Genomic DNA, 22,533 nt, shown 5'->3' with positions numbered 1-22,533 from the left:
GAGAAGCAGGCACAGGCTGACTCGGGAGGAAAAATGCACCTGGAAGACTCTGCCCCGGGCTTTGCCTTTCTCAGGCAACCACACAGAGCACTCTGCCTTCTCCCTTGTTTCATAAATGGAGCTGTACTACCTTAGACTGCACTGCTTCCAAAATACAAAACAAAAGGGCGCATTTGCTTTTACTTCACTCCTTTAGGTGTAATCACCCGCGGTGGCCTAGCAGGGAGGCCAGCGGACTGGCTGCCTGAACCCGAGAGCTACGGTGCAGCGTGTGTGCACGTTCTTAGGGCGCTGATCTAGAACTTCAAAATTCAGAGTCACATCAGGAGCTTATTATTTTAAAAGTTTTTCAATACTGCCTTCCTCACCTCTCCCTAATTTCAGAATAACTTTTCGCTTTCAAACTTCTTCTGTACAGTATCTTCAATCTTCATCACTCAATTTTCTCTCCTCTTACTTTGCTTTTCAATGACAGAGGAAATCCTGTCCTTAGCTGGCAGAATTGCTCATTTTGAAAACTGCAGATGGGGGGGTGTCTCATACAGAAAAATACATTCTAGTGTTTGCCATCTCCCAGTCTCCTAGTTATCCAGGAGAAGTGGGGGAAAAAAAAGAGAGAGAGGAACACATTTTACATGACTGCCCCAAGTTCTTTGGGAACTTCAGGCTGACAGACCAATGTGAACATTCACTGTTGTTCTGGGCTCGCTAAGAAGTTCGTTTGGGTTTTTCCATAATGTCTTATGGGCAAACCCAAGCAAACTTTTTAGCCAACCCGATAACATATGACCAAAATAAGCCTCAGTAAGTTATTTTTAGCTAACTTTTAAAAAGCGTTTTACTTTATATATTGGAGTTGATTAACAATATTATGATAGTTTCGGGTGTACACCCCAGTATGGTTTTGATGCTGGAAAATAACACAAGATGGACAGACTTGCACAGGGCTACTACCCTGATGGTAAGCGCCTCCTTACCCCGGCAAGGGTCGTTCTTCACCAGGAACTCGTCGAGCGCCATCCATCCACCTCCAACGCGAACCATCACGGTGCTGCGCAGGATTCGGACGAGCCGGAGCTGCTGCGAGTCTCCAAACTGGGGGAGGAAGAGAGAAGACCCTCTAATGTCCAGGGTAAGTCTCAACCACGGCAGGAAGTGCGATCTGCTATAAGCAACCAACTCTAACTTCCTGCTTAGTTCGCAGCGATTAGTAAAATCTCAGAGAGAGGGGTTTGTCATGATCTGCGTTAGACGGCTGCATGCTGATTTAGCCCAGAGGAAACAGTGTGAAAAAAGATGATGAAGGTTATCACGTGTAATCCTGAAGCTTTCTTCTAAAAATGATTTTTCTCTCTTATGACAGAAGCAACATTAGTAAGGAAGTAATTGAAAAATGTTTCTAGAGATTAAACACAGTCATGAAAATAAGCACTGATCCGTCTCCTGTTGCTTCCAGGAGGCAACATGATCCTAAAGAAAATTTAATAAACTCTGATTCTTCAGGAAAACCTCCTCTTACACCTAAAGCTGTTGGAAATCTGTGGCAGAAATCTTCATAAACTCATCTGCTTTCTCTAAGCAGTTCTGACTTAGAGAAAGAGACAGTAAATGATCATGACTAATGAAAATTTTACAGTTAAATAAAATTTCTGCATCACTAATTATCTGGTAGGCTAACTTGTAAAGGCCGGATTAACATGCCATTTTAGATTACTGTCATATTTGGACAGACACTGACACATGAGGAATGATACAGCTTTCAAATCTAAAAGGCTTTCTTTAAAGCTGTATGCATCAAAATTGCTGACACTGAGAAGCACTTGTCTTTTCCTGCTCTCTCAGTGGATCTCCGATCACTCAGATATGCTACAAATTCTTCAACTCTTGAATACACACCTAGGCTGCAGGCAGTTTCTGATCATAAGGTTTATTTACTATGAAAGCCCATGAGAAATGATTTTCTACCCTTAAATCATTTCTAACAAGCTCATGACCAACTTACAAAAACCACCAGACTGAATTTCACGGTTGCCAACCTGGCAGATACCATAGTAAAATCAACAGTCAAGTTGACATAAAGAGCTTCTTTTTAAGGCAGGGAACATACAATTGTGACTATTTGTCTGGGCTCCTGAAAGATAAATAGAAAAACCTGAAACAGCAACAATTTGTTGCTTTTCATAAATTTTAACACTGAGTTTCAGGAAGGGAACACTAGAACAAAGCCAACCATCCCAGACCCTGAAACTCAGAAGGAGCCAGAAAGCATGTAAAATGTACCAGTGGGACTCAGACAGTCACAGCAAACCTTTTTACATCGCTTTTTCTAAAATGGTTTTTAAGCCTTGAGATTTCAACTCTCCTGTAATTGAACCTGCTCGTGAATTGTAAATTAAAATTTAAAAATCAAAATACATATTTAATTTGTTAGAAAAAATCTGGTGCTGCTAATAAGCAAAGGGAAGGAGGGGATTCAAAGAAAATTACCCTTAAGGAACCAGATAATCAGACCATACACTTTTGGTCCAAGATTACATTGAAAACAAGCTTTAAGGATAAAGATAAATATTTATATCACATATAAATAATGTAAAATATTTATTTTATAGAGATGATATTTCAATTTATTTCCATCATAATAAATATGAATAAGTTTAAATTTTGAGATGGCATTCTCACAGGTACTATTGTCTTTAGAATTTCCCTGATTTTTTCAACAGCTAACTTGAAAGAAAAAATACATAATGTTGTTGTTTGTGTTTTCAGAGACTTAAACCTTTTGGGTCATTTCATCCTTTCCAAAAGTAAAACATGCTGTCACAATTACTAACTTAGAAAATAACAAGAAAGGGAAAGTAACTTCTTATGCAAACTAATGGAAGGTTTCAAAACATCTATTCAAAATGACTTAAAAATTTTATTTGAAAAAATAATTTCCTTGCAGTAAATGATACTTGGTAATATGAAACTTAAGATTTAATCCAACTTAGAAACCGAGGAGCAGAGTAATATCTACAGATATGGTCAGATATTCTGGAGGAGGGGATGGCAATCCACTCCCGTATTCTTGCCGGGAGAATCCCCTGGACAGAGGGGCCTGGTGGGCTGTCGTCTACGAGGTGGCATAGAGTCAGACACCACTGAAGCAATAGCACACACAAATGGCCAGGTATCACAAATAGCACGACTGTTTGCAAAAGCACAGAGTTAAAAAAAAAAAAAACTCTCCTTGTTTAAATCAAAATATGATTTCTCTTGTCTTTAGTTCTAAAATTCTTATCTTGGGCAGTCTATTCTGACTTAAATCTGAGGTCAAAATGGCCTAAAGTACGGCTAGGATTTCGTGCAAGTCACAAGAGAAACAGTTCCTCACAGGGGTTCGTATCATTTAAGACCGGCAGGACGACTTTCTACTCGGGCTGCAAAGCCCTAACTCGATGAACCAGGGCACACGGATGACGGCTGCTCTGGGGAAAACCATCCCCGAGGCCGGGTACCGTGCTGCCCACGCTGAGCTGTCCTCCCGGGTCACTGCCAGAGGCTGGCCCCATTCCCATGCCCTGCTCAGAACCGCCTCCTCCTCACGGCCCAGCACCAGCAAGCCCGCCCGGAGACTGAACAGTCAAGTCTGTGCTGTGAGGAGTAGCTAGCTGCCTATGGCAGGCGGGAGCGGGATCACCAAAGACAGGACTGAAAACGCACTTGCCACACCGTGCCTAGCCAAACCACAACTGATTATCTGGTTTGCTTGAAGGTAATCTCCTCAGAGACACAAAGCAAAAAGGCGTCCTGGATCAAGGACGCTTACAGCGTTGACAGAAACACCACGCCAACCAACAATGTAGTAGCTAGGGGGGCAGCATGGGGAAGATTGGCCAGGGCAAGCTTTAATGACTATGAATTAAAGTTAAAAAAAAAAAAAACCATTCGGAACTTGAGAATACATTCCACTGGTTTATACCTGATTTCCCAGGAAGAACTGATAAAAAAAAATGAAAAATGGAAGAAAGACACAATTAGTTCAATAGGAAACTTTTCATATGACTCCAGAAAACACACACACACTCTCACACTCTCTCTCTCACACTTTGGGATTCTGGATATAGTATCTAGTTTAGAGATGTGCAGGTACCCATTTTTCCCAACTTCAAACCAAATAATCAGAAAATTTTCTATGCAAGTTTTTTGGAAAGTCTTTGGGTTTCAAACTTAAGGTAAGAATTCAAACGTCTACTGGGTTGGCTAAAAAGTTCATTTGGGTTTTCCCGTGCCATCATACGGAAAAACGTGAGCAAACTTTTTGGCAAGCCCAATAGATGAATATTTTTCAATGCGGAAATACAAAAACAAAATGAATACTGTTTCATTTCTAAGTAACAGACTATAGGAGGGAAACCCAGCACATTTCCTATCTAGCTACTACAAATAAGAGATGTTCCAAAAAAAGAGGGAAAAAAAACGATAGAGAAAGTGTGACTAAGTCACAAGTGCTTTCAAGTAATTGTTTTGAAAGAAGGTAAACTGAGTTATTGAGATTTCAATTTTTAAAAAATGTCTGCATCAGAGGACAACACTGCCTCTTTCTCACATTTATAAAAACAAGTCAACATTTTAACTTCGCTCGCTTCCTAGCTTGGAATAGTTTTGTTACTGAAAGTATGACAACTTACCTCTGATCATAATAAAATAGATTATGAAGTAATATGAAGCAACCTAAATATACAAGATGTATTTTCCTGTGAATATTTTTCTCCTTGAATGGACATCTTGTACTTATCAAAGATATGTCCTAATATATAACAAGCTATCTTTGTATCATTTAAAGTTACAAAACCTGGAATTTCACATACCAATACCCTTTGACAGATGGTAAAAATAAGTCATTAGCACTCCTGGGAAGCAATACAGATCACATTCCACTCGTCCTTTAAGTAGACCTTGCGGCTGTTTTGGAAACTCACCCTGTATTTGTTGTCTCCAATCTGCTCAACCTGGAATCGTTTTGCACACTTGCATTTAGCTACCTGCCTTGTCACCTGCCAGAAGCAACGATAAAATAGTCACTCTAAGGTTAATATCACATCGTGGCACCCTTAAAACCGTTATGTAACAACGAAATGTGGAAATAAAGCAGCAGCATCAATTGTGCAGGGTATCCGGGCGGAACACGAGGTGACCACTGCATGCAGTACAAGGGCAAGCAATACCTCATCTTCGATTTTGTCGGCATCAGTGACGGGTTTGTATGCATCCTTATTTGGGTGAAGGGCAGCCACAAATTCATAGTAGTCAATGTACCCGTCTCCATCTCTGTCGAAGATATCTGCAACCGCACTCATCTCCAGGCGGCTGGTAGGGAACTCTTTTAACAGTTTCAAAACAATAGTAAGTAGCATTAGTGAGGGATCACTGACAAATGAAACTGCAAGGTATTTAAGATGAAACCATATTAATGTGATATATGTACACTGTGGAGGGATTCCTCTCATCTAGTTAACACATCCATCACCTAACATATTTATCTTTTGCACTTTTTTTTTGGTAAGAGTAAATTTTACTCTTTCAGCAAATTCCAATCTATACATGTTATCAATCATAGTCACCATGTTACATAAATATATATGTGTATGTGTGTGTGTTATATATATGTATATAAGAATATGTTATACATATATAATCAAACATGTTTTATATATATATATATATATATATAACCATAGTCATACATTAGATCTTCAGGCCTTATTAATTTTATATCTGGAAATTTGTACCCTCGTACCAGCCTCTCCCCCACCTCCCAGCCAAACACTTGCCTGCCATGTTTCTCTGAGTCTGACTTTTTGTTTAGATTTCACATACGAGTAATAATTAGGATATTCTCAGTACACTCTACTCCAAATGAACATTGATAAGACCTTCCACTTATAATAAAATTCTACCAAAAAGATTTGTGTGGGTTTTTTTGTTTTTGTTTTTGCGTCCTTGTGTGGCTCGTTTGGAGGATCTTAGTTGCCTGACCAAGAAACTGAATCCACACGACCCCTGCAGTGGAAGTGCAGAGTTTTAACCAATGAACCCCCAGGCAAGTCCCCCCAAAGATTTAAGTCTTAAAAAAAAGTAAGTAGCATTAACTTGTTAATTCTGCCTCGAGACATTCTCGGTTGTACATCTGAATTGCAGTGTGGCCAGTTAAATGATCAAATATAATAAAATCTTTAAAAAGAAAAAAAAATTGATTTATATAACATAAGCACAACCACTGTACATGTGGCCTAAATTTACCCTTATTTACTATTTGAATCTTCTTTAGTGGCTATTTTTCTAGGCTAAAATCTATTTAAGATTAGCAGATTTCATATGGTTCAAGTACCACTTATGGAATAATCTACATGAAATTTACTTTGAGAATGGTTTCTGGTAACCTCTGCCAGAGAAATCACAAACACAGGATCAAACTAATCTATCAACGAAGGGGGCACGTACTTTTAAGAATTTTTATAGCCTTGTAATTTCCTACTAATGACAATATTAGATTAGAGTGTGAACAACAAAAAAGAGGGACTGCCTTGCATTTACTGACTGCCCATTTTATGCCAGGCAACACAGTCTAAGAATTAAGAATTATTAACCTGATTACCCACTGCCAGATTATCTGTGGTTGACACAACTAGTAAGTGTGCCTGCCTCCAAAGCCATACATTTTAACCAAGAACAGTTTTTTTTGTTTGTTTTTTTGAGGGCAATGATTTCAAAGCCAAATTTAAAGGTGATGCTTTATTAGTAACATAAGATTGCTAGCTCCAAAACTTAAAACTGTGCTCATTTTCTTAAAAAACTACATTTATTCTGGCCACCTCACTTGGGACTTACTTGAGGAAAGGATTCCGTCAATAAACTCTTGTCGGGTTATTTTCCCATCCTGATCTTTATCGATCCTCCTGAAAAAGTCCATCACTCGAGATTTCTTGTGGTTCATCCAGCGCATGTACTTTTTGCGCCAGACATCAAAGTCAAAGTTGGCAAATTCTCTAAGCTGAAAAGGGCAATAGGCATTTTGCTGAGTGACTACTGTGCTCAAATTACATCTTATACAACATGAGTGTGATTCTTAACGATCCTCTAGACAACAAAAATTTTATATGATATTAACATTATTTTTAATGGTCCTCTAGAAAAAAAATTGTATCTTATAGAATATGAATTGCCATTATTTTTAATGATCCTCTAGATTCAAGGGTCCCCAGTCTCTGGGATCTATTCCTTGATGAGCTAAGGTGGAACTTATGCAATAATAATAGAAATCAAGTGCACAATAAACGTAACATGCTTGAATCATTCTGAAACCAATCCCCACCCCAGTCTGTGGAAAAACTCTCTTCCACGAAATTGATCCCTGGTGCCAAAAACGTTGGGGACTGCTGCTCTAGATAACAAGAATTTTATCTGATACAACATGATTAACACTATTTTTGATGATCATCTAGACAACACACACACAGTGTTCTTTCCAAGAGAGACATCATCTTGTAAAGGGGGCCTCAATGCTTATCCTGTAAAGTTTATTTTCATTACTGCCACTGTTCTGTTCTTTACTTAGTAGAAGGAACAAAACTCAAAATGTCAAATGAAAATTTTTTGGTAACAGCAAAGGCACAAAGGTGCTGTGACCCATGAGGACATAGCTCTGTGCCCCTGGGGAGCAGGCCCAGCTCAGCACAACCCATTAACCCCTTGAGCTCTCCGCCGCCAGGCGCTCTCAACTCCCACATTTTAAACATTCACCAACTCCAGAATCGGAAACTCTAAGAGCCTCAGATCAGAGTATGTATAATTAAAAGATCTGCATTATAAATGATTACAGTTGCTAGGTGATGCCACCAACAAACATGTCAAACCAGACCTTTTCCTAAGACAGCACCTTCTTATTATGTTACAACGTATCTGTTTTTGACTTTGATCCCTTAAATCCAAAGCCCATCTATCATGGGTTTGTTCTCCATAAAAACATTCATACTTGCGGCATTAATTTTAGAAATGTTAATAAAATATGCACTCTGACATGAACAGTTTATCGATTACCAGAAATGTTGAAAAAAAATCAAGATTTTGGCAATGTGTTCTGGTGAATGCAGGCAAATGACATTATGGTGGCGAACACAAGTCTCCTCACCTCCTCCAGCCTGTCCAAGGCGTCGTTAAGCTTCCTCCTCCTTTCTAAGGCAAGAAGCCAGACTTGCTGCCACTTGCTCACCAGTAAGTTGACCCTGGGATTTTTGGTTTCAATTTGCGTCTGTGATCCAGAGGGATAGAAGCTTGGGGCTGGGAGGCGTTTACCTGTTAAAACACAACTTGATTAGGATGGCGAAGTCTCCAGGGGTTTGGAAGGTGTTAAGGTCTGACCTCTCCTGCTCCTCATTCAGAGTGAACCAACTTCACTACTGACTGTGATGAGTAGAAACTCTGATGGAGGTGAAGTGCAGTATCAGGGTCCAAATGCGTTTTACTTAACAGGGATCACATACTGTGCAGAGACGGAGGCATTTTAATGTATCTTGACAGGAGCCCTGAGGTACTAGAACGCTCTCTCAATACACTGACACTTCAAACACTTTTCAACCTGAATTCTGGGCCACATGAGGGACAAAGAAGCACCCTGCCTTCTTTCTCTTGGCTACCTCCTCAGGGCACTACTGTCTGTGACTCAGCTCCAGAGACCTGGCTCTGACTAAGCGGCTGAGCCTACGAGGATGGAGGTGCAGGCAGGCGGTACCGGGGTGCCGCAGTCAGAATGAGACCCCCGCAGACCCCAAACCCACCACCAGGTGTGAGACAGCCCGATTCCTCCAGGCCCCTTTCCTGCGGAGGCAGTCCCCTGAACACTATCTCACGTCCCAACTTACCGCCCTCCTCAAGCTTCCTCCCTCTTTCTATCATTTACAGGCTTCCATAATGTCACCGTTTCCTCATCTAACTAAACGGCTCAGCGTGAGCTGGAAAAACACATCACTGGCCTCAGCTTGTACATAGGAAGGTAGTGTCCAGGCTGAGATTTGCCTAGATTTCCTAACCCCCACGGGGCTGTACAGAGATATCAATAGCTAATATTTAATGAGCATTTAACAACAGTTCCAGGAAAGGAAGCACGCTGAACACTTCACACATAGTAGTTAAACTGAATCCTCACCACAGTCCAAGCAGGTTACAATCCTCCCCTTTTACAGATGAGAAAACTGAGGTTCAGAAAGCGTTTAGGTAACAGGTCCAAGGTTGCATGATCCAGCTGGGGGGGCAGGGGGCCACAGGACAACTGAGCACTCCGCATGCGGAGTCCATAACCACTTTCTTACCATGGCAGACCCCAAACCATTTTTTCTTTTTGTTTTACTAAGACACTGTTCAGAAAATCACAAATTGGTATAAATCGTGCTTCTTCTAAATCTTATCCAAGCAATTATTGAATTTAATGTCATTTTTTTGGGTCAAGACAGGCTGGGAAGCCAGTAAATAGAGCCTGAAGTCATATGACCGTGAGCAAAATCAATCAGATTATTGGTTACTAGTGAACAGTTAGGTCACGGTCATTCCTATTCCTATTCCACTCCACTTAAAGGTTATTTACATACTAGAAGCAGAATGAGTCATTTCAAAGGGGTTGATGATTTCTGTTCTTGTTGCAAATCTTTCTAATTTCTTCTGGCTAATCTTAAAGATACATTTCAAGCAAATAAGGTTACATACAGAGACCTGGATTTACCTTTTTCTTTATTTTTAAATAAGTTGCTGTAATACTTAGCCCATGTTTTCTTTCAAGAAAACCTTTTGTTATTGAGAGCTCGTGTAGAATCACCTATGCCTCCAAAATGTCAAACCGTAACTCAAAATAAAAGGAAGTTAACTTTCGTGTATTGGCATCCTCGTTTTAAGGAAACGGCCCCGCTTACGTCCTGCGCGCCCCTTGTCCAGGACCGGGATGTGGGACTGCAAGGAGGAGGGGTCTGCCGCCCTCCGCTTGTAGGTCTTGGTGACTCTGTCCACGTCGGGCTGCTTCCTGGTCATCTCCTCCATGAAGGTCTGAAAGAAAGCAGTGACACCAACCAAATACAGGCCTGTCAGTGAACGCTACCTTGAGAAATGAACGAAAAAGAGAGAGAATAAAAGGACCACACTACAATTTCTGAAAAAAGAATAAAATAGCATGTTTTACCCACGGGGAAAAAAATCTAACCACCTTAACATACAGCATTTACTTACTTCTAAAGACTACGAAGTGTTACAGGTTAATAAAGGACAGTGTTTCAAAAGCGATTTGTTCTCGCTTGAAGACCACCCCGGGAGCAGTGGATGACGAACACACCCTGTCTGTGACCAGCTGGGACCAAGCGTCCCGCTCCCCCTGAAGAGTCTCAAAGTGAGTATCTGTGTGCTCGGCAGTGGGGCTATCTAGGGACACATCTCACCGACATATCCAAAATGTTTAAGATGTCTTTGATATACAGTGACAGAAAGCATTCACATTAAATGTGGAAACATCTCAAATATCCCTATCAATAAATGGGCTCTACCAGTGAGGGCCCTCCGGGCTCAAGTTTATATTTAAAAGGTTTGGCTCTCTTGCCATTTGTCTCATCTTCTTGGGCTTATGATCATGATTCATCATGTGTCCCTGTATACGAAATCGGTGGCAAAGGCAGAGACTGGTAAAAATTATGGGAAAAGGAGGAAGCAGACAAAAGTGAGAAAAGTGAAGAAGCACGTTTGCAGAATGTCCATCACCCTGGAGAACACTGATCACTTTAACACTGCAGATGCCAGAGACGCTTCAGGGCCACACAGGCACTGAAATCTTATATCTCTATTAAAATACGATCGCACTGTTAATGGTTTAGCGAAGTAATCTGACACTCAGTGATCTCCCTAAATGCACATTAAAGAAATGAATGAGCAAACAGCAGGTCAGCATGATGCCCATCACTTCCGAACCTGACACTTTTTTGAGTGAGACCATATGTTCCCACTGAGATGAGATGTGTCTGAAGGACTGGCGGGCTTCTTGTGAGATGCTGAGAGCAGACAGTAGAAGATGCAAACATGGACCAGTGAACAAGACAGGTGAGGTGGCTATGGGGGTGCAGGAGGGGAGGGGCGGACCTGGGGACAAAATGCAGGGAGAGCCGCCCGCCAAGGGAGTAGGGGGTGGCCGGGGGAGAGCCCATCCAAGGGGAGCGCCCTGATGGGGCCAAGAGGAAAGAGCATCTGAAAAGGGCAGGAGACCCCAGCAAAGCGAGAGAAGCTCCAGGGCCGGGGAGGAGTCAGACACAGTGGGTAAGGGCTGAGGAAGTGAACATGAGCACACGGTCTTCTCCTGAGAAGGCCCGAGAAGGCGGGCTGGGGTGACGTCTGTTACCTGGTGCTCCGCGATGAGGGCTTTCACCTCTTCGATCTCCTGGGGGATGACCTCCTTGTCCCTCTCGCTCAGCGTGGTTTCAGCCCATTGCAGCCAGGCCAGCAGGGCTTCCAGCAGCTCCTGCTTTGCGATGAGCCCGGCCAGGGCGCCGGCCAATCTCTGCTGGTGCTGCTTCGCCCAGGCCAGCACCTGATGGACAAACAGACCTTGCTCCCACTCCCTTCTATCTTAGGGCATGATTTCACGGGTGTTAAGTACACAAAATTTAAACGTGTATCAGGATCACCCTCGGCTAGATGCATAACTCTTCCAGTTTTTCAAGATTCCATCAGTGGTCCCGAGACCCAGCTGGTGGAGGATACGGGAACCCTTTACAATATTGGTCACCCTCAGAAGGGAAGAAGGCCATCAATCACCCAGGCGTCCCTTCACCTTCGAATTTAAGTTCAAACTGGCATCCCCCGAAGGATCATGCATGCCAACTCCACAGAGTGCAGGGTGGAAATAAAAATAGCTAAAATCTTAAATACAAAATGGACTCACTTGTGTGTGCAATTCTTTCTATAAGCATAGATGGCTCTGAAAAACCTATTCAGCAGATATGATGTGGAATTGGACAGAAAGTTCTACAGTGAACCAAATATTTGCCTTTTCATGTTTAAGGGACACAGCTGCAGAACACCTGTAACTTCTTCAAGAAAAGTGGGTGGCAGAGATAGGTAATACCCAGAGGAGTGGTCTCACAAAGAATGCAAGCCTCCAGGTTCCCCCAGCCTTAAAGGCATAATCAATTGCCCAAGTGAGCACAGCCCCTCGCCCTGACTCCCACAGCTCCCGCTGCCCTACGCACGGCCCGCGGCACACTCACCTCCTCGAATCTGGCCCGGATGATGGTTATCCAGTGCTTGATGGTGGTGATGGAGTCGGGGTGGCAGATGGCCAAGATGGCGTCCCCCATGCTGGTGGCCTTGTTGAGGGCGGCGCGCTTCTCCTCCAGTCTCTTCATGAACTCCTGCGGCAGAAACAAAGGCACGCAGGCTGAAACCAAAACTCAGGCGGCGCCCACTGGACTCTCAGAGCTAAACCAGCAAGCAAGAACTTAAACTGATTTATTCACAGCTGGAAATCGTTCGCCAATGAGGAACTGAGAGAGGGAAGGAACAGAAATCGGAAAAAGCATCTTCTAACCCACTCTCAAAATCTAAGTGCAGGATACTGTCTTGTGCTTTACAAATTTATACCAAAAAAAAAAAAAAAAAACACCTCCTAAATTTGAATATATTACAATTATTATATAAACAGAGAGGGGGATTGTGACAAGGCCTAAACCAGAGACAGAAGGAATATGAATTGAAAAAAAAAAAATGTTCTAGCAAATAAGACAAGGAGGTTAGTGTTTAAAGCAGCATTCACTGCGCCAGGAATGACAGGAATGCGTGTCCAAAAAGTGCCAAGGAAGAGAGCGGGCTGGCCGGGAACCGGGAAGGCCTGGGCTGCAAGAGAGAAGCCCCACACCCAGGCGGGAAGCAGGCCCGTGGGGCTGCAGCAAGCGGTCTGACAGGGCTGGTCCCAAAGGCCGGTAAAGAGAGCCATCCTCAGCTTCGGCAGGACACACAAGCCTCAGCAGGTCTGGAGGCTGTCAAACCAACCTCCTTACAAGCATCTCACTTGCTTTACTTTCGGCCACCAGAGCTGCACCCGTAGATTCATGGATCACAGAACTCTGAAAGTGGGGCTGAAGGATGAGAATCTTGGCCCTAAAATATGTGACATGCCTCCCAAATCCTGCACCGAATTTCAAACACCCACTGACCCCCTCTGATCTATCTGGAGCCCACACCAAGAACAATTCCTGCCCTGACAAGAGTGGGAGGGGGTGGACAGCACCAGCGTGATCCACGCCCGGTGACCAGGGGGTCATCTCAAATTACAGGCGTGCATGTCTAGTGACCTTTCCTTCCTAACCTCCAGAGTGGCTGTCTGATGCCTCCTATGCTGGCATTTTGCTCAGATAAAACAATCCATTTACATGCACAGCCACTAGATGTTAAGGCGCACAAGATCAAGAGTGTCTTATTCAATTCTGTGTCTCTGTGGCTGAATAGATGCTGGGGGAGTCCGGGCTCAGTCACTCCGCTAACATGATCTACTGTGACTTTTAGTTTATACTGGGGCACAGGTGACTCACAATGCTGTCCTAGATTCAGGTGCACAGCAAAATGATTCAGTTCTATATATACATGTAACCATTCTTCTTCACATTGTTTTCCCATAGAAGTTGCTACAGAGGACTGCGCGGAGTTCCCTGGACTGGGGGTCCTTGTTGAGTACCTTCTTTATATACAGGAGTGTGCACATGCTAACCTGAGACTCCTAATGTATCCTTCCACCCACCCTTTCCCTTGGTAACCATAAACAAATGAACTTATTTACAAAACAGAAACAGACTCACAGACTTTAATGACCCACTTTTCAAACATCATGACCTACTTTAAAAATATTTTAATTTTCACTTAAAGGTGAAAGAAAACAAACTTTACAAGGAAGAGAGAAAACCAGAGGTTAAAAGCAGCTGTGCCTTTCCAGAGGGGAGCTGACCCGATCATGCACGTTTAACCACTCCCACACTGCAAACCGGGCCCCATGGAAGAGTGTGGACCAGGAGCGAGCCAGCCAACAGAGCATCCTGGGCTCCTCCAGGCCCATCTGAGCGCTGCTTCGGTGGCTTGTGGGAAACCTTGCCAATTGAGTAACTGGATTCTACCGAGAGGGCTCCAGTCTAAAAAATTAAGTATTCTGTTTGCCTTCTATTGGTGAATGTGTGAAGGGAAACAAAGGAAATGGAAACGAAAGAACAGTATTACTGTAAAATATTATTACATTTATAACACTGCATATAATTGTATGCTAATTTAAAAATATTTAAAAGGAATCTGCTGTTAAAACCACCACCCCAGCCCGGCTGCCTGCCTCCCGTGTTTCAGGGATTCCCGGCCCGCTCTGAAGGTGGTAACACCACACGGGGCATCGTTCTGCAGGGCGGATATGCACCCGGGGCTTCAGGAGACACTCTGACACCCACACCCCAGCACATCAGCGGAGCCCAGAGCAGCCGACGGTCAGCACACAGTAATACAAAGCAGATTTTCAAAATACTGAACTGAGTCAAAAAAGGATAGCAAACGTGATGTCATTTTCCTACTTATACAGTCTAGCTTCAACTTGAAAAAGTGCATGCAGCATTTCTTTCCTCCAGATAAGGTTACAGAAGCTCACATCCCTTCTATGAATAACAAGGCAATATGTCATTGCTATAGGGTAGGCAAACCATCACTGAGAGAACGAGTATAGTGACTAAAATAAGAAGTCACCATACATGATCTCATCTATTCTACACTGGAATTAATGATGTGTTTCCAAAAAACACAAGGTTACTCAGTGGTTATTAAAAAGGTCCTTTACAATTTACAGGAAATGCTGACATTAATACTATCATTACATTGAAATAGGCAACAGGCACATGAAAAGATGTTCAAACATCACTAATCATGCGAAAAAGGCAAATTAAAACTACAACGAGGAACCACCTCACACTGTTAGAATGGCCATTATCAAAAAGTCTACAAATGACAAATGCTAGAGAGGGTGTGGGGAAAGGGAACCTTCCCACACTCTTGCGGGGAATGTAAGCTGGTAGCCACTATGGTGAACAGTATGGAAGTTCTTCAGAAACTAGAAACAGAATCACCATATGATCCAGCAATCGTACTCCTGGGAGCATATCCAGACAAAACTCTAATTCAAAAGATACACGAACCCCTGTGTTCACAGAGCACTATTCACAATAACCGAGACAAGGAAACCGCCTAGATGTCCATCGACGGATGGATGGATAAAGCAGATGTGGTACATATATTCAATGCAACATCACTCCGCCAGAGAAAGAATGAAATCATGCCCTCTGCAGTGACACGGATGGACCCAGAGAGGATCATATTAAGAGAAGTCAGAGAAAGACAAATACCACAGGATACCACTTACATCTGGAACCTCAACTATGACACAAATGAACTTATTTATGAAACGGAAAAACAGACACAGAACAGACTTGTGGGTGATAAGAGGAAAGGGGCTGGGTGAGGGATGGAGAGGGAAGTTGAGGTCAGCAGAGGCAAGCTTTTATATATATGAGACGAAAACAGCAAGGTCCTATCGTATAGTGCAGGGAACTACACTCAGTATCCTGGGATGACCCATAATGCAAAAGAATATAAAAAAGACTGCATGTATGTGTGTGTGTAAATTATACAATGTACATATTTATATATAAAATTAATACAACACTGTAAATCAATTACACTTCAATTAAAAAACAGAAAAAACCCTCAAGATACTTAATTTTAAGACATTTAATGAATACTATATCCCAGGGGGAAAAATATAACACTATCAGCATTGCAAATTCCTGATTTTTAGAGTCAAAGGTTAAACAATAATCTGTTGAAGAGCTCTCTGGACCACTCTCATAAGGATTTTGTGAGTCCTATGTATTGTCACAGGAAAAATCTTGACCTGAAAACTCTGGTCAGAATTTTATTTGGTTAATTATTTAAAAGTATATCTACTTACATAAACCATTTAATCTATAATTTGCAATATAAGCTACTTTGCAAAAGAATTTAAAGTAGCTCTTGATTAAAAACAGAATTTTCAGAGGCTTAAAAATAAAATTCCAAGACCAGCTATTAAACTACTTGTCTTGCTTACAAAGGTAAAAATTATTAATTTACAATTCTAATGGCATAATTTTATAAATGTTATACTGCTCAGTAAGGACATTTCACCTTTGAAATGTGTATCTAAGTGCAACAAAATTGACCAATTTTGCTCAGGAGCCAAATAGCCCCCTAGAAAAAATGTGCTTCCTGGAGACAGAAAAACAAGAGTGACTAGTTTTATTTTTTAATTTATTTTTTATATGAAGTATACTTGATTTGCAATGTGGTGTTAATTTCTGCTGTGCAGCAAAGTGACTCCGCTACACACATATATTTCTATATTCTTTCCCATTGTGGATTATCCCAGGATGCTGAATATGCTTCCCTGCACTGTACAACAGGACCCTGTGGTTTATCCATCCTGTAAACGTCCAGTCCATCCCTCCCCAGCTCCGCCTTCTCCATGGAAACCACAAGCCTGTTCTCTATGTCCACGAGACTGCTTTGTAGGTAAGTTCATTTGTGTCATATTTTAGATTTCACACATAAGTGACATTTGTCTTTCTCTGTCTGACTTCATTGAGTATGGTAACTTCTAGGTCCATCCATGTTCCTGCATAATGGCATTACTTCCTTCTTCTTTATGGCTGAGTGACATCCCACTGTGTATGTATTTATACACCACATCACCTTTATCCATTCGTTTGTCAGCGGACATTTAGATTGCTTCCATGCCTTGGCTATTGTGGACAGTGCTGCTATGAACACAGGGGTGCATGCGTCTTTTTGAATTACACTTTTATCTGGATATATGCCCAGGAGCAGGGTTCCTGGATCATATGGTGGCTCTGTTTTCAGTTTTATGAGGTAACTTCACACTGTTCTCCATAGTGGCTGCACCAACTTACATTCCCACCTACGGTATAGGAGGGTCCCCTCTGAGTAACTAGTCTTAAAAGATCCACTTTCTATGAAGAAGGCATAATAAGACAGCCACACATCCACGTGGGTAGGTGCGTGAGGACATACCTATGTAAGGAAGGAAGGTACAGATAAATTCTAAAAACGTACCAGATCTTGCACTACTTCTCAGAGAGGAAGATACTCACGCAGCTGGTATTCGCAATCATGAATTCGTTTTCTCTATTTTGGTTGGCTTTCTCACTTATTTTTTTACTGAGCATTCACGTAACTCACTTTATGCTGGTCGATGAGATTCCGGAGAGCGTCCTCGTCATCTGGGAGAACACCGTGGAAACGCAGCGTCTGCTCGGCTTCTGCCAGCCACTCCAGGAGAGCGTGGACCACGGAGTGAAACTCCTCCGCCTAAGGGCGCAAGTGTGCCGAAAGAGATTCCCAAACACACTCGTTAGTAGAGTCAAGTCTTCTTCTCCATGAAAAAAAAAAGTCTTACATTTAAACTGATTCATTATATCCATGATTCCCAAGAAAAAGAGAAAGACAGAGGGTGCTGCATTTTACAAATGTAGGAAAATCTGCTGGAAATGCCTGTAGGAAGAACAGTTCACCATTTTAACCATCTCATTTGAGGGGAATGGCAGCCCATCTTAATGTTTTTGCTGAAAAAAGGCTCCACTAGCAGTTTTATGGGAAGATTAGGAAACCTCACTCCGTGAGTCAGTGAAATTCTTTGGAGAGGAGACAGTAGGTGGGAGAAGGTATGGAAGGATGCTCTAAGCACTTCCTCCCTCGAGTATCCCAGCCGAGACAAGGGGGTGTGTGGTGCTTAGCGCAGAGCCTGTCGGCACCGCTGGTGGGGTGAGCGCAGACTTTACCTGGCGCAGGGCAGCCTCGAGGCGGCTCTGCTTGGAGATGGACAGGGCGCACACGGTCTCCCAGCGTGTACTCAGCTCCTGCATCTGGACCCTGACCCAGGAGGAGTCGTCCTGGCTGCCCTCTATGAGCTCCCGGGCCGAGCGCTTCAGCGCCTGCACGCTGCTGGTCCTCTTCCCCAGCTCCTTCTGGAAGACCTGGGACCAAGTTTGTTAAAATGAACTTTCGATTGCCAAGCCCAAACAGTAGTACATACTATATGAAACAAGCATGTGCACCTAACATTATGTATGGCTCTCCAACACCTACGGTTTAACGACTCGGGCTTTCTGCAGAACTTCAGAAAATAAGCCAAGTCACACCACTCCTATGAGGGCACTGTCAAGTCCGGGCTTACATCAACTTCATCAACCTTGTAATGCTTTCCTGAGTGAATGACTGTTCCTTTTTAAATGATATGTTGGACTTAAACACTGGTGGCCACCCTCTTTATTTCAATCCCATGCATCAATGCATCAAATTCAGGCCTTCGCAGGCAGTCCAGTGGCTAAGACTTTGGGCTTCCACTGAAGGGGCGAGGGTTTGAAACCTGGTTGGGGAACTAAGATCCCAAAGTGCGCCACATGGTGAGGTCAAAAACCAACTCCAGAAAACAAACTGCGTCAGACTGTCTGAGATTCTTTGTGAGGTGTGTCCACTGCTCGGGACTCCATCCCCATGTGCTGGCCACCAGACTGCTCTCCACCAGCAAACGCGCCTCAGAGGCTGACTTGAGGACAACGGCAGGGAGCCCCGCAGGGGCTGGCACGCGGCCTTTTTTCCCTCTAACAATCCTCTGTCGTATCTTTCACAGCATCCTGGACACTAACCCGTAAGGACAGATTTTAGAAGCTCGGCTCCTTACCCAGTTTTGGTGAACTCTGATTTTCCAGGGGTTAAAATGACTTCTTTGGCCACAGAATGAACCCGTTTCTGACCCTAAGAGTCTGTCTGCAACCAGATCTTTAAAATAACCAACTTCCTTTATAAACTAAAATCAACTTATTTTTCTAAAAAGTCATCACAAACGAACACTACCAAGCACATTTTATCCCTTTGACTCTTATCTATGAGTTTCTAGTCTGATACTTGGATCATTCACAAAAGCGAGCCTGTTGAAAATAATCCAAAAACAATGTGATGAGTTCTTTGCTGACTTCACACTGACAGGTTAAATGAGGCGCACCCGTAAACACACACACATACACACACACACACACACACACACATCCAAGGTACAGTGTCTGGTGCTTCCATTTGTGATAGGAGCAGTAAAAGGGTTCTGAGTAGACCTTCCAATGCACTCTGCATACGTTAACTTCTTATTGAGCCTTTCAATTGCATTACTAATGCTGAATGATTAATTCATTCTTGTTGACCTTTAGTATATAAAAAACCTGGCAAGTGCCTAGGGGAGTAAATATTTAGACAGTGAGCTTATAAAAATGGCATTTATGTACAAAGTAACATTACATTATTCATTCCTCACTGAATGAGTGCCAGGGGATGGGAAAGACTGCATTAATCACCCACAAAACATTTGTCTCAGTATAGGCAAAGCAACATAATTTAAAGCTTTTAACATGTTTGTAGACCTGATTGATGCTCTATTCTCTTAATTCCTGTTCATCTTCAAACCTAACAAATTCCCTTCTATGAATATAATGTGATCATGGAATGAGAAAAAGGCAAATAAACATGCAAAACACCAGTTATTTTAAAACTAACAGGTAAGATCAAGATAGCATAACCAGGAAGGTGTAAAGAGAACATTTAAAATTAAATAGTTTCTGAAGTGCAAAATTAGAGAGAACTATATATGAATGCAAGTGGAGTATCATAACTGTATATACGCCTAACAACCCTACATCAGTACCAGGCCTCATGTTGTTTTCAAGTTTCTTTAAGTTTTAACAGCATTTGATCATAATTGAAGACCTCACACTCAGTATCACTGAGAGTCTCAAATATCACCTCTGACTTGTACAACCGTTTAACATACAGATCAGGAGATGGCAAGGAAACCAACTCCAATTTTCTTAAAGTAGTAATCAAATCCCCGCACATGCGGTTGTCTCATAAACTGCTACAGGTCCAGGGGCAAGGCTAACACGGCTTCTGAAAAGAGAGACGCAGATCTGTGACGCAGCTCACGTCACAAACCTAGGATTTCAGCAACGACCTAGTTCCAGGTCACCGCATGCGTGATTTTAAATTGCATCACACAATTACTTAAATGCATTAAAGAAAGATTCTTTAATCTTTAATTCTTTAATCTTTCTTAAGATTTCTTTTTTAAGAAAGACACATTCTTAAAATATGCTTTAAAGGGGCAGACAATGAAATCACTTCCCAAATTCTAGCAAGGTTTCAGATGTGGAAATGTAAAACCAAAGTATTTCACTGATACTAAAGCAATTTTCCTGCATGACTTTTAAAGCGGACTTCCTGATTCTGCTCAAAGGCATACATATTTCAATATTAAAGACTATGATGAGCATGACACACAGTCTCTAGATCTTAAAAGGCTCAATGAAGTAATTACTCTTCCCTCTATATTCGGAATAATCAGACGAGATAAAAGAACACATCCCAGATAATAATACCTTGTGATTATCGATCAGATTCATCACCAGATCGATGTCTCCATGGACAGGCTGGTCCTCGGCCAGCTGGGGCTCAACCCTGTAGAGCCAGTCAATGAGGGCCTGCAGGGCGTCTGTGAACTGCCCAGAGAATAAGAGGGCTTCCTCCAATTTGTTTTGTCTGGCGGGAAAAATGGAAAAAAATCAATCTGGGCAACAAAAAATCCATCCTCTAAGAACAGAATATCTACAATCCATCTGTGAAGGCTAGGCAGACCTCAAGAGAAAAAGGAGCATGTTAGGATTCACTGTGGTTTCTCTGCTTTCCTAGAAAATAACAAAATTTCTCTCAAGTTTTCTTTTTTATCCCTTAAATACATGGCAACTATTCCAGGAAATGTCCCTCATCATCACCTCTGGAAATCATGGGCCCTTCGCTTTTGTCATAAAAATATGCCTTTTCCGTGAAAAAAAATCTATGTTTTCAAGAGTCATGTAGTACATTTGATTCTGCAGGGGTACAGTTCCATGGATTTTAACACGTCTGTATTCATGTAACATCATTGCAATCAAGACACAGACAGTCTATCACCCCAAAGCCCCTCAGGCTGGCTCTGCGGTCACGGTGCCCCCACCGCTAACACCTGCTACTCATGCATCTGTTCATCGCTGGGACTTTCTGTCTCTGCAAGACTGCCTTATAAACTGCTGTGAAATCATTTAGGGGACATTGCAAAAAAGTTGTAACCTTCTGAGACTGGAGACAATTCAAAAGATTTTTTAAAAAGTAACAATAAAAAGCATGATGAAGCTCCTCAGAGTGAAATATGTAATATGCTATTTAATCTTGACACTGACAAAAGCAATCAGACTAACTATGGATGAGAAACCTGAAAGCATTCATAAGCAACGTGAATCTGCCTGCCAATGCAGGAGACACAAGAGGCGCAGGAGTGATCCCTGGCTCGGGAAGATCCCCGAGAGGAGGAAACGGCAGCCCACGCCAGCACTGTTGCCTGGAGAATCCATGGACAGAGGAGCCTGCTGGGCTGCAGTCCACGGGGTCGCAGAGGGTCGGACACAACTAAGCGACTGAGCACACACGCATGCACAAACTCCTTTACTGCTGTTTTCCTTTCTCAGGTACTTAAAAATTATTTTAAGTTTTGGGTCTTCATGGCTGAAATGTGAGGAGGCGGAGGCAGGAGACTGGGAAGGGGCGGTGGGGTCAGGCTGGGAGGACCCTGCTCAGCACAGTGAGGAGCTTGTATCCTAGTCTACACCCGAGAGCTGGTCCCTAAAGGCTATGGGCAGGGAGGCCCCAAGAGCCCACTTCTACTCTAAGGACACAGGTCTGCTGGGATGCGGGGATGGGCGTGAGGAGGACGATGGCAGACCTGGGGGCCAGTCCCATGGCAGGGGTGGTGGGAGGCTCAGAGGGCGATGTCGTTTTGAATGAACTGAGCACTTAGAGACAAATAAGAATGAATAGCAAAGCCTCCAGGGTGAGCACAGGAGGGATGTATTCAGGGTCCCCAGCCCTCCCTGCAAGGCACCGGGACTGTGGAATCTGCCGGGGGTCCCGCACAGCAAGCGGCCGCCGTCGGGAGCGTCTCACCTCTCCACCGACTTCCCGCAGATGGTGTCCCACTTGTCCCGGAGCTCACTCAGCATGTCGTCCAGCTTCAGGTTGTCATCAGCCAGGGTGGTCTTCTCCTTCAGGGAACGCCCAGTCCTACTGGTGGTGTCGTAGACAGAATGCTTGGCTCCGAGGGATTTCTGAAACTCCTACGTGTTCAACAAAAAAACAGTGTGCGTGTCTACTTGGGACCAATCCACAAATAGGCAAGAGACTGAAAACTCCCGGATAAGTAAGCGGAGACACGGGCAATCACTGAGCCAGCCGGTGCGGGGTGCACACATGGGAACACGTCAGGGGAGAGCAGAGTCTTTACACTTTCAAACGCAAGGATTAACTTTTTGCAGAATCCAA

General features: G+C 43.0%; 1 protein-coding gene across 18 annotated transcripts in view; it reads right to left on the bottom strand.

Moving 5' to 3' along the window:
* DST (dystonin) overlaps window positions 1-22,533 on the bottom strand; it is a 511,627-nt gene that overhangs the window by 7,317 nt on the left and 481,777 nt on the right. For 16 of the 18 annotated variants that reach the window (XM_043450645.1, XM_043450644.1, XM_043450646.1 and 13 more), the window contains 13 exons: window positions 22,159-22,328; window positions 20,562-20,721; window positions 17,919-18,113; window positions 17,320-17,448; window positions 12,273-12,416; window positions 11,405-11,593; window positions 9,942-10,071; window positions 8,171-8,334; window positions 6,871-7,033; window positions 5,208-5,362; window positions 4,962-5,036; window positions 3,962-3,979; window positions 978-1,095 (listed from right to left, as the gene is read on the bottom strand). In XM_043450645.1, the coding sequence (XP_043306580.1) occupies window positions 978-1,095; window positions 3,962-3,979; window positions 4,962-5,036; window positions 5,208-5,362; window positions 6,871-7,033; window positions 8,171-8,334; window positions 9,942-10,071; window positions 11,405-11,593; window positions 12,273-12,416; window positions 17,320-17,448; window positions 17,919-18,113; window positions 20,562-20,721; window positions 22,159-22,328 (1,810 nt within the window). The remainder of the gene's footprint in view (window positions 1-977; window positions 1,096-3,961; window positions 3,980-4,961; window positions 5,037-5,207; window positions 5,363-6,870; window positions 7,034-8,170; window positions 8,335-9,941; window positions 10,072-11,404; window positions 11,594-12,272; window positions 12,417-17,319; window positions 17,449-17,918; window positions 18,114-20,561; window positions 20,722-22,158; window positions 22,329-22,533) is intronic. The other 2 variants (XM_043450661.1, XM_043450657.1) reach the window with 1 other exon arrangement.

The sequence above is a fragment of the Cervus canadensis genome, chromosome 28 (genome assembly GCF_019320065.1).
Source record: "Cervus canadensis isolate Bull #8, Minnesota chromosome 28, ASM1932006v1, whole genome shotgun sequence".
Taxonomy (NCBI): domain Eukaryota; kingdom Metazoa; phylum Chordata; class Mammalia; order Artiodactyla; family Cervidae; genus Cervus; species Cervus canadensis.
The sequence above is the reverse complement of the archived record's forward strand: the minus strand, read 5'-3'. Positions and strand labels throughout refer to the sequence as shown.